The 12037-nt window shown below is 53.7% G+C and overlaps 1 protein-coding gene across 1 annotated transcript in view; it reads right to left on the reverse strand.

Annotated features, from left to right (window-relative positions):
- LOC143425262 (uncharacterized) overlaps nucleotides 1-12037 on the reverse strand; it is a 129094-nt gene that overhangs the window by 89017 nt on the left and 28040 nt on the right. The window contains exon 2 of the mRNA XM_076897932.1: nucleotides 10878-11035. Coding sequence (XP_076754047.1) covers nucleotides 10878-10965 — 88 coding nt within the window. The 5' untranslated portion in view covers nucleotides 10966-11035. The remainder of the gene's footprint in view (nucleotides 1-10877; nucleotides 11036-12037) is intronic.

A 12037-nucleotide genomic window follows, 5' to 3' on the forward strand; every position in this document is an offset into this window, starting at 1 on the left:
CCGCGATCAAAGGCGTCCGCGTCCTACGGAATATTCAAAGCCGGCCGCCTCGCGCGACAAAATTATTGCGCTCACGGTGGCGCGCGTTTCCGCGATTCTATTTCATTTTCCAGCTTACGACTTTTCCATTCGTCACGGCGAGTTAACCCGTCTGCGACGGAAACATCGCGTTACCGCGACGAGAGGTACCCAGATCGATCTCGTACCTCGATGGAACAATGCTTCCGAGGAGTGACCCGACGCCAGGTTTCCTCTTCGCTGTCGCCTGCGTTCGACGCACTCGTACGCGCCGATACGAACGCGTGGCACTCGCGTAGGCAGAGCTGGAGCGGGTGTGGTGTAAAAGTTCGCCAACTACCGGTGTCCCGTCGCGGAATCCGATTTGTCTCGGTCTCAAAGGAGGCCCTCGAGGGCGCCGTTCGAAACTGGAACGGTCGAATTAACGAGGCACGTAAACCGGGGCAACAACCATGGCCGCGGAGCTGGAGAAAGCCGGGGCGAGTCGATGAACGCGCGCGAGGCGCCTCGCAGCGAACGATGGACATCGACGACGCCGCGGTCGGCTCGGTTCCGAGCTAATAAACCGGAAACCTAATGCGGTTCGGCCTAATAAACCGGAATTACCCGTATTAGGTGTCGGATCGTACGGTGTATCGCGCCTAGCTTCTCGGCAATAATGCGAATTTAGATTGATCCGGCCACGTGGAACGTGGAACGTGCTGTTCCCTGAAAGCTGCGAATTCCCGGTCCCGGCATTCCCCTCTAACCTACGCCTCCCTTAAACCAGAAACCCCCCACCAGCAGCGACCTCGACCGACCTGGGATCGATATGAATTTATCAGCGGTTGCAACAACCCGTTACCTTAAGAGGGATGAATATAAATATGCACGCCAGGGATAAACGAGCCGAATATAAATACGGGAATTAAGGCCGGTCCGCAGCGGTAAGCAACCCGTTTCGCGACTGGTACGGCCAGCGCCAGCTAGCAAGCTGATTAATGCCTAGAATTTGAACAAACGAGCCTCGCGTTAATGAGAGAGAATATGCATCCCGAGTCGAGGCGGGAACCGAAAAATTGCGCCCCCTCGCTTTGGCTAGCGAAAGGGAGGCGGGAAAGGAAATTCGAACGGTGGAAATTCTGGCGCGCGAGACGACGCGCGATCGAAGCGATATTAATTGGAAAAATGAATATTATAGCGGCGCGGGGCGGGTTAATTGGAAAGTCGATCCTTCGCGCGGAAAAACACCGGGGGTGGGATACGGGGCGGCGGCGAGACGCGCGCGTCCCCCGAAACGGGGTGCGGAAGCTTTTCAACCGGCTGCGCTGTGTGGAAAAACGCGAGGCGATACCCGGCGAGCGAAAAGCACGGTGGGGAGAGACGCGGCCGACGGATCAGAGAGATTTTCGCGGTACGAGCATCGCTGCCGGGGCGATGGCGAAATAATCGAGAGCCGCCTGTCGCATCGGAGGACAAAAGAGATATTTCACCGTCCGACAAATTTCCTCGCTAAATGGCCGTGCATAAAAAACAAAAAGAGCACGCCAAAGTGAGCGACCTGGGTAGGGAAGCAAAAACAAAAATGTCCACCGGCGAGCGCGATGCCGGCGAATCGGAAACGCGAATTAAAAACTCCTCGTCTGGACGTGGCTGCGCGATAAACACCATCGTCGAACGCGCTTACGCTTGAAAAACGTACGTCGTTCCAGAAATTCGAAGGTAACAGTTGCCTTCTACGGGTAACAGCTATTGCGCGACGCGTTAAGCCAGACGCGATCGCCGCTGCGCCAACCCCGATACTTAATGACGTGTAACGACTAATTCGGTCAACGGCTTTTCAACGCTTTTCCAACGAACGATTAACCCTTTTCGGTCATTGGATGCTACATGGTTCAGAAGCGGAACGCTCGAAATTCTCGCGCTCCACCCCCGACTGCGGATCGGCGATAAAATTACAATCTCGATTATCGAAGTGGTTAACGCGCTCGCGATCTACGCGATCCATTTGCAAAAGCGGCGAAGAATTTTTACAGCCTGAAGGGAGAGCGCGGACCAGTGGACGCTGCTATTCAACAGCGTCGGTGTTACAAATGATGTCGCGTCGTGTGTCCGCAGCGAGGACGCGCGTAACAAAAAACGCTATCGGCCGAAAATCGTCGACGTTGACGGTGACGTCGATCGAATAATGACGGAATAAAATCATCGGGACTGGTCGAACGACCGTGTTCGAAACATCACGCGATTCACTCCGCTTCCATTTATCGCTCCGGAAACCGCTGTAGCTCGCGTGTCAAACGTACTAATTGCTACAGATCGGGTTGCAAATTGTATCTCCTCGAGTGCCTCTCGGTTTTCCTCGAAGCCTGCGCATCTGCTCGAACTCCGTTCGGTGCACTCTTTACGAAAATCACGAGTTAGCAGAACTTTACCCTTCGCGAGCGATAATCGATGCCTGCAACCGATAATAAGCGAGAAATCAGGTATCCTCGCGTCCAACGATTCCTCTTCCTTCTGGCAACGTACCAAACCAAGTACCTGCCTCGTCTGCATCGCTTGAAAAATGGCACGGCGCCGGCCGAGTGCCGCGGAATATTCATGAGCCGACCGATTCTACTTCCTCGTTCCTAGCCCCCGGTTGTGTCGATGTAAACGCGCGCCGCGGATACCAATTGTTTGCGTTTCATTTTACCGCGCGGTGGACCGTCCGCGGCGCGTGTCGCAGCTCGTGTTCGCGGGGCACGGGGCATCGATTAGCGCCGCTAATGGGAACGAGCTCGATCCGCCTCATTTTTCTCCCGCCGTTCGATCGACCTCGCGAAGGGAATTAGGGCGTCACGCGGTGCTAAACGTTCGACGGCTCTATTTATCTGGCAAACTACTATGCTCGTTTGCTCGTAGATACCACGGAAGTGGCTGCGCAACGCGGAATAGTCTCGCGAACGGTATTCAAGATTTCCCTGGGACCACGCGACGAACGATTTAAACCGGACGCGAAGTCCGTAAACTGCGGAATAATCGGGTGACGGGGCGGAGAGAGACCAGGCGGCTAACCGAAAAAATAGTGGCGCGTCAGCGACATCGAGGCAATAAAATTCTCATTTACTCCTGGGCGCTCGTCGTCCCCGTCACGTTTTCCTTTCCGTTCTCATCCTGGCAATCCGCAAGGGTTTAAACCACGGCGCAGAAGCCTGACGACGACTCAGGCATTCCGCGGTACACAATTTACGAACAACGCCACCAGTCGTCTCCATCTCTCTCTCTCTCTCTCTTTCTCTCTCTCACTCGGGTCTGCCGGATCGCGCAACTTGCCGCGTTTCTCCCTCTGTGTACACGCGGCGGGGTAGTTTGTCACAGTCAAGCGCTCGCTAAGTATGCGCGACCATTTGTCTGCGATCTTCTATTCTGGCACGGCCGTCATTCTACGCACGCCGCAAACAGAATTAAATGTTTCGACCCGCATCGCGCACCCTCTCTAACCCCCGTGCTTATAAATATATTCCCCGGTTCCCGCTGGAGTAAACCCCTCCTCGTCCAATATCGTTTTATACAGCGATCGCCATGGCCGCGGAAACTTGTCGCGCCGCGTCGAGAGTTTCGCGGAATTTTCGACGATCCTCTCCGTTATTCATGGGACGCTTTGTCCGCGGCGCTGGAGACGCGGCCACCCCGGCCGGATGGATCCGTCGAGCGAAACTTTGCCACTTTTCTCGGTAACCGGTTCGTTTCCCGTGCGATTCCGTGCCACGGGTCCTCGGTCTGGCTTGGCCACCGGAAGCGCAGCGGAACCACCGGAACCGACGCGCGGAGGACATTCGTTTCTGGATGAGTCGCAGGTTGCTCTCGATTTCGCGCGTGCAACAGCTCGTCGGGGCTCCAGTTCATCGAGAATTTACTCGATTTCCACGGAGGAACCACTCTGCGCCGCGCGCGCGCGCGCGCACTTTCATCGACGCGATAAATGGACGTTAAATATGGAAGATCGGCCGCGAGTGTAGCCAGGGCTGAAAAACCGCGTAGGAGCAAATTATTTATAGCGTCACGCTGGGAATAAACCGATTTATGTCCGCGACGGTATAAAAAGAGCCGGCGCTTTTACCGAAAATCCATTAATAACGATTCACCCAGCAGCCTCGTAAATGATCGCGCTTATTATTTATACCCGCCATGGGAGAAGACGGGCTGCCGCCCGTTTTTCAAACGGGACGATGATTCTCGCGATCGATGAGAGTCATCGAGATCGATGAAAGGTATCGCGTCCCACGGATAGTCCGTCTGGGTGGTCCCGCGTCGCCAAAACGGAGAACGGCCCTGGCGGAACGCGCGTCGCGACAAATTTTGATTAGAAAAATTTATTCAGCGACGCTGGCGCTCGTTATCTTTCATTCGCGACGGGTCCTCTCTGGCGCGCGCGCGCGCGCGCGCGTAAAGCAAATGGATGGTCGACGTGCCGGGTAAAAGCTGGATCTCGAAATGCGCTAGCTTTTAAGGAATTAAATCTGCTCGACCCGCCGGGGCCGCGGTTCCACCCGCGTTATTGTTTTTCTACCTATGAAATATTAATTCCGTCGGCCTCCGCGTCCCCCGTCCGTCCAATATTTCGTGCTCGCGCACCCGCGACCACCTTTCTACCGATCGTAAACTTTCCGCGTTCCGCTTTGGAACCGCCGCGCGGTGATATCGCGCCGTCTCCGCGCTTTTCTCTCGCGCTAAATTCTCTTATCGCGTGTACCGCGAGCGAAGCCAGTAGAAACGACTAACCGATTCCCTGCTCGTTGCCTGGCCCCGACTCTGTTTCACGGTGGACGATTACCAACGCGGCGCGAGGCAGATCGACCCAGTTCTTGGATTTGTTTAACGGTGGAAAGTTTGCCCGCGAAACGTCTTGCTCTTTTTTCCGGGGAACTGCTGCGGAAGCGGAGTTTCTCGACGGAACGACGCTGCTCGTCCCTGGGCAAGGGAGAAAAAGAGCATCGCGTGGACGGTCATTATGACGTCGCCGAGAGACAAGTCAGAATCAGGTCACTTTGAAACTTCCCTGGGACGAGTAAACAATTTATCAGGCTGAAACTGAAACATAAAGGGAAAACGCGCTCTCGGACCCAGCCCTCGGCTACCTGGAATTTTCTCGCGCGAACGCTCCGCCCGCGAACCGCCCTTATCGCTCGCCAGATCCTCGCGAGAAAGTTCGCGCGCCCTGGGACTTCGGTTCGTCGAGTTTTATACGAACACTTGCGCGAACAGCGACTTCGACTCGGTGGGAACTGCGACCGCCACGAAGGGCTAGAGACAACAAGTCGAAGGGTGGAGAAACCTCGATGACTCGAGATCGCTTCGAGACTTGTACTCGACGCTTGTTTCATCGACACCTTTGCTATTTCAAGTTTCTCGAGAGGAAATTTTAGTTACACGTTGCGTGTAAGATAACGTAACGAATGTAATAGTGATAAGGGTTGATAATTGGCGACCCGTGTGTTCGTCGATTCGAGGCTATTTTGAAAATGTGCGTAGTTAGTCGGACGTGCTTGCACCGTTGGGTGAACGGTAAGCGTGAAAAGGAATTACACGGGTAGGAACAAACGCGATCTTCCGACAGCGCTTGTCCGCGAGTCACGGAGATCAAAGCGCGGACAAGCGCGTTCCACTCCGCTTAATTACGAATCCTTTTCGAACGAGGCCACTTCTGTGACTGGAGCCGGCTGGCTCGCGTCTGGGTCCTTTCTCCGGCCCGTTTCCGCGGTGCGTCGCGAATTATACGTCGCTTTATTAAAGCGTGCACCGACGTGGACGAGCGTGGTAATTGCGAGCCTCGGCCCGCGTCTCATTGTGTCGCCTTTCGCGTCGCGAGTTCTCGCTGCTTAAACGATCTAAATTGATAAAGGCCCGCGTCAGTATTCGCGCCGTGTCTCGTCTTCGAGGCTCGTCGCCTGGATTACGACCGTGGCGTGTTAACTCGCGCCAATTCCTCTCCAGCCCTTTGTAACCCTTTCTTGAACCGGTAGCAAGGCTGGCGAAAGTGGGTCTCGAGGAGAGTCGACGCTTTCGACGAAAAATTTCTAGGCGTCTCCTTAACGAGGCGACGCCCAAAACGCGCACCCTTGTCGAACGACACGCTCCATCGTCAGAAATGGGAGCGTCACTCGCGCGACAACTTTCCAATAAATACGCCGAATTGTAAACATCGACGCGTTTCATCGTTGTCGCGACACAATAAAAAGTTTGCTCGTCGCGCGAACGACGCGCGCTCGAAACGAGCCTCGGGACGCGACTTGTCCCAGCGAGCCGAGCAACGTTCCCATCGCGTTTCCGTCCGAACTCGCGTCAAAGCCGGCCACTGAAACGTTTCTCCCTGATTTTCTAAACGAGGCAACGGGTTTTCTATGGCGACGTACACCGGTGCGTAACAAATATTCAGAGTTCACGAATATTCGCATAAGCGTGCGAAGTTCGCGCGCCTCGATGCGATGGAACAACTCGCTCGTTACTCGCTAATAGCGTTAATCTCTGAGCGTAACGCCGGATGCGGAAGCGGTTGTCGCGACCAGTCCACCGCCCTCCGCGCGTTCCAAACTTCCAACCCTTTTTCACAACTCGACCGGAATTCAAGGGCCCTCCACCCTCGCCGCGTATCGAGGCCGCGTCGATAGATGAAAATCGCTTGTTCAGCCGTTTCGCACGCGACTCGGTTGAATTTGAACGTGAAACACCGATTAGCCCTCGAACGAACGGGGAGACGGCTGCCCGTCGAGTGGGATCGTTTTACGATCCTCGTTCGGTTAAGGTGTTTACGTGGGAAACGTGTAACGACGGTGGCCACTTTCGAGGCTCAGAAATTCCACAATGGAAAGTTCCTCGACTATGACTAAATGATGGATAATGAATAAAGTTCGGTCTCTCGAGTTTAAATTACAAGGTGGCCTCCTCGTGGATCGCGCCGGTGGACAGGGGCGAACTAACGAGATACCAATAATTCGTATTCAATAACGCGAGACGCGTACCCGCGTAAAAATATTCCCAGCACAGAACTGGGTCCGACTCGCAATTTCGCGATGCAACGATTAATTTTTGCAATCTGCATAACGGACGCGGGGCAAAAAAAAAGGACTCGCGACAAAATGTGTAAATAACTGCCCAACGCGAGTTTTATTTACCACCCGCGCTCCGCTCTCGACAATTACCGATCTCTCGTTTGTGTAATTTAACAGTCATCAACCGCTCGAAAATGCCAGGAACGAGTGACCGCCGTTGAAACCACCGGTGAATGGGAATTTATTTCGCGGCATCATCCAATCGATTCATTGAAAAAAAAAAAGAAAGGAAGATAGAAAAACAAGGGGCGTAAGGGGGAGAAATGAATCCTAACAACCGGTTTCCCGGTTCGAACTCGCGCTGAATATTCCCCTGCCGCGTCTAGCGGGGTTCGTCGACCCCTCCTTAATTAAGCACCTAGTCCACGCGATGTTCGTCCTGGTCTTGCTCTTGTTCTCGTCGCATCGCCGCCTTAACGAACGTCGCTCGTCGTTCTTTTTTCTTTTTTTTTTTTTTTTTTTCTCGAACGGACGCTACGTGACCGGCTTTGTCGTCTCCCGCGACGTTCCTCGCGCACGGTGGCCGGATTTTGCGAGCGCGAGACGCGAGTTCACGGTCCGTCGACCCAATTTGGCAGCGACGGAAATTCGCGGCGCGATCGCCCGCGGGCAGAGGCGAAACGGAACAACGACTCGACGAACCATCGGGTATTTCTGCTCCGCTCATTGTCGGTTCTATATTGGACGCCGCGGACAGCTCGAGCGCTCGCAGATGGCCGAGGGAACCTCGTTGTTACTTCCTAAGAATCTTCTCCCGTTCGCGGTTCTCTCTTGATATAGAATTCGAGTCGCGCGTGCTGCTTTCGCGGCGCGTTTCGTGCCGCGGCGAGTATAGCGGGGGCTCGTAAATTATAGCATCAAGTGGTGTATAACACTCTTTGTCTGGGAACTATGCGGACCGAATGTCTAAAGGAGCGATAAATACGGACGGTTCCGCAAAGAGGTTAGCGATTCAGAACGGACAGACGTATTACTGTAATTACCGGGAGTAATTAAAATGGAAATAGGATACAGATAAAGGATTGCGCGAGGGGTGTTACGCGAACTTACCGAAGAACGAAATCTTATCGATTCTACGAGACGGCTATATTTGGTCTGGCCGGATAACCGACCAACATAAAGGAATAAGAATCTTTGCGAGAGGCTCTCGTGGCACGGGCAAAGAGCAACGGAAGACACGAAAGCGTGCAAAAGATAACCAGCCACGGTTGTTTATACGGCCTGTAAATTCGCGGCGAAGAATAAGCCGCGCGGCGGAGAGGCGCGAGCAACCCCTCGGCGTGGCGCACGCGCTCGAATCCGCTGGCGCATTAACGAGAACGCCGCTCTTTACGATCGCCTTAACCAGAGGAGTTCGTCACGGAGGGCACGCGAGCTCACCATTAAAATTCGATCAGATAATCTTATTTGCCCCGCGATTAAGCCGATCGTTTCACTCGCCCACCCCCCGGTGGCTGACCCGCTCCCACCTTCCGTTCGCCAACGCGTCCGAACGACGCGTAGAATTTCGACGTGGCTGGGTATTGCAGCGACGAACATCGAGAATTTCTGTGTAGCGTCGAAAGCGAGGAATTCCAGCGCGCGGATGGAAAACAGCGTCGTCACCCCCGAGCGACCTTAATTTCGCGAAAAGGTCGAGGTCTCGTCCCCTTGGGAATCTTTTCGCGCGTCACTGAAATTCCGGCCTGCTCGCTCGCGTGATCTGGGTCAATGGGTGGCTCTGCAACTGCTATCCCCAGGCGGTGTCTAAAGGGTTACGATACTGGCGTCATTTTCGGGGGAAGCTGCGCGTGAAAATAAAATCTCGAGGGTCCCGTTGCCGGTGGCCGCGCTCCGCTGTAATCCGGGAACGCTTCGAATTGCCCGCTGCAATTGAAAGAGGCGGCGTTGTCGTTTTCGGATACGGAGAAGATTGTAATCCTCTTCGCGGACGGAGAACGCGGGGGGCGAGACAGAGAAATAGAGATCGTTGGAGACTTTCGTCGATGGTCACTGGTGGGAACGATACCAGTAATAACGAACGAAACATCCGTGTCGCTTCCTGTACGATGCTCGACGATACTCGACTAGGTACATCTTCGAATCGCGGTTCAAATGCGAATTTCGAAGTTTTTAATTTCGTCGCCCAAGAAGGTTAATTCGTGCATCGCCAGAAATGGGCATACGTAACGCTCGAGAACGTATCTCACGTTCGTTTCGAAAGTTCGAGTCAGCTAAGGGAACGAGGTTCGCATCGAGCTGGGGCTCGCAGAAATTCTCGGTGGCCTGGTCGCGGGTGCAGTCTATATCTAGTCGGGTATCTCTGAAATGCGAGGGTGTTTCGCGCGTAAATAGTTTTACAGGAACGTGTACACACACCGGAAGTCGAGCGTTCGCGCGGTACCAGCGAGTTCCTCTTTCTACCTCTGACAACTATTTGCTTTCCAGGTGACCTTAATCTAGGAAATGGTCACTAAGAGGCAGCTCTCTCCGCGAGGGCAAAGGGCGAGGGAAAGAGAAACGCGGAGAGACGTGAGACAACCGCGGGAAGTTGCGTGGTTCGATGCGCGTTGGTCACGCACGCTCCTCGACGCGCTCTTCCGAAATAAGGTCGTGTGGATTCAGAAACTGGCCTCTAACTCACCTCTAAGTAGTAATTCCGAGGAATGGCGGCATCGCCAACTTCCGCTAAGCCATAGTTGTCCCGCGAATCGGTTATGAAACGGTTACGCTTTAGCTGCGCGTGGGTGGCGGCGAATTAACACGCAGCACGCCTCGAGGCGAATTTTCGACAACTCCTGGAACCACCCCTTCGCTCGCGCGATTCGTTCTTTACCATTTAATATCATCGAATAGCCGCGGAACTGTTGCACTTTGTCGCGAGAATTGATTTCTCTATGGTATTCGTTGTAATAGCGTTACAGCGCCGTTCGACCGAGCAGTTGTTGCGAACGAACGTCAACGGTTGACTGAACACAGCACTGGCAAAGGCAACGAATTTAAATCTGCTTTACCCAACTTTTCCCTCTTGCGCAAATGCGCGAAATAACCGTATTTGCCATGTAACGAATTTGTATGCCAATTTCCACGCGTATAAAAAAGTGCAGAGTCACGTCGCAACAAAGAACGCCTATCGTTGGATTTATCTTCGTCCGTGAAACGAAGTTGTAACAACTTGGGGAGGCAAAAATAAGAAAGGAACCCCGCAAGACACAGGACGTCGCGATGTTCTCGTTTAAACGCAACCAAATTCGATGCATCCCGTTAGTTCGATAGCTGCACGCGCGCTTCCTCGGCAACGGAGAAATTCAAAGTAAACTCGTCGCCTGGGAAAGAAAAAAGAGGAAGCGACTCCCCCGTAAAAGGGCAAACTTCGGTGCGCAAATATTTATCGCGCTAGGAGACGAGAGCAGCAGGCTGTTGCCTGCAGGGTTAACGCAACAGGGAGTCGGCGGCGGCCATTATTCTCCGAAGTTGGCTCGAGAGTCGTTCTTTCGGCTTATATAATTTTAAAAACAAGAGCGCAACTGGGTCGTCGTCCCAACAGGTCCTCGCGCGGATCCCTCGCTGGCGAGCGTTCCTCGACGGCGGACCGGCTGAGCGAGCGGAAATTCGTAGCGCCTCGTCCAAACCGGAATAGAACCGGGTCCGCGGCGAAACTCGGTCAACGACTTAAACCGGATTTGCCCGGGAAAACTTTCGGAAAATTGACGAAAGACGAGGAACGCCGGCGACGCGGTTGGCTGTCGCGCGCGCCGCCGTCGTCGACGTTGCCTCTCAGGACGAAACATCTTCCAGCGGGAGATTTCTTACCTCCTTGTCGGGAGTTGGAGGCACCGGTGCTTCCAGCGATGATTAGAAGCAGCAGCGGGCTTAATAAAGCTCTCGAGGAAGGCAGCATCTTTCCTGTATTCCTACCGGCGCCTGCGCGACACAGGGTCCTTTAACCGGCTTCCCTCATCACAGCCCCTCTGGAAAAAGAAGAGAAGAGACGATTGAAAGATCTCATCGGCAAGAATTCGTGTAATCGCACGACTATTCCGAGAAATCTCGATTAATCGACGTCACGTGGAAGCGGGTTGAACGGGTTATTTAAACAGGGATCGATACGTCGCGTCGTCGAATTTATCCAATTTCTTCGTATCGGTTCGCTGTTAGATTCCGAGGTACCGTCGACGACACGATTTTTATTTTAACCCGTCTCGAGGATCAGATATATTCCCCTCTGATTCGTTTAAAACACACCGTTCCAATTTCGTGCGCGCGGCACAAAAATGGAGCATCGTTATTTCGCTGACAACAGAGGCGCGCCGCGTCGAAACGAATTTCGACCGAAATACCAACCAAGGCGGAAGGAGTTAACCCTTTGTTCCGTTCGTCAATCGCAATTATCCCCGCTGCGAGGTGATTACCAGCGTAATTCTTTTCCAGCCTAGGATATCCTGCAGGCAAGGCGGCCAGCCGCGCCTCTTTTCTTTCGCCTCGCGCGTCGATCCACCGAGGGGGTTAATGAGCCCGGAACATTTAATCCGGCGTTCATTAAGGCGTCAAAATTTGTTAGCTTGCCAGCGCGGGAGAATGGACCGTTCCTCCGCGTATCGCTGAACGGATGCTGGCAGTCGTCGCGAATAAACGGCCAGTGAACACCGCCCATTATCTCCCTCGTTTACGCGCGAGCTATCCGACAGCCTGCGTTCCCCGTCCCTCGATAAATTATTACGTTCTTTCCAATAAGAAAAAGAGAAGCATATCGCGCGTTCATCCCTCCGCGCTCTAAACTCCAAACGATAACCTCCGACCCACCCCCACGGTCTTTCCACCCTCTCCTTCTTTCAACGCGCTTTAATCCTCGTTAGACAAATGATACACGCAACGCGTTGATTCGCACGTATTAATTAAACGGTAATTAGCTCGGAATATTCCTCGGTCGTTTATTATATTTCAGCGACAGGTAATTACCCTTGCAATTTCCA

The sequence above is a fragment of the Xylocopa sonorina genome, chromosome 7 (genome assembly GCF_050948175.1).
Source record: "Xylocopa sonorina isolate GNS202 chromosome 7, iyXylSono1_principal, whole genome shotgun sequence".
Classification (NCBI taxonomy): domain Eukaryota; kingdom Metazoa; phylum Arthropoda; class Insecta; order Hymenoptera; family Apidae; genus Xylocopa; species Xylocopa sonorina.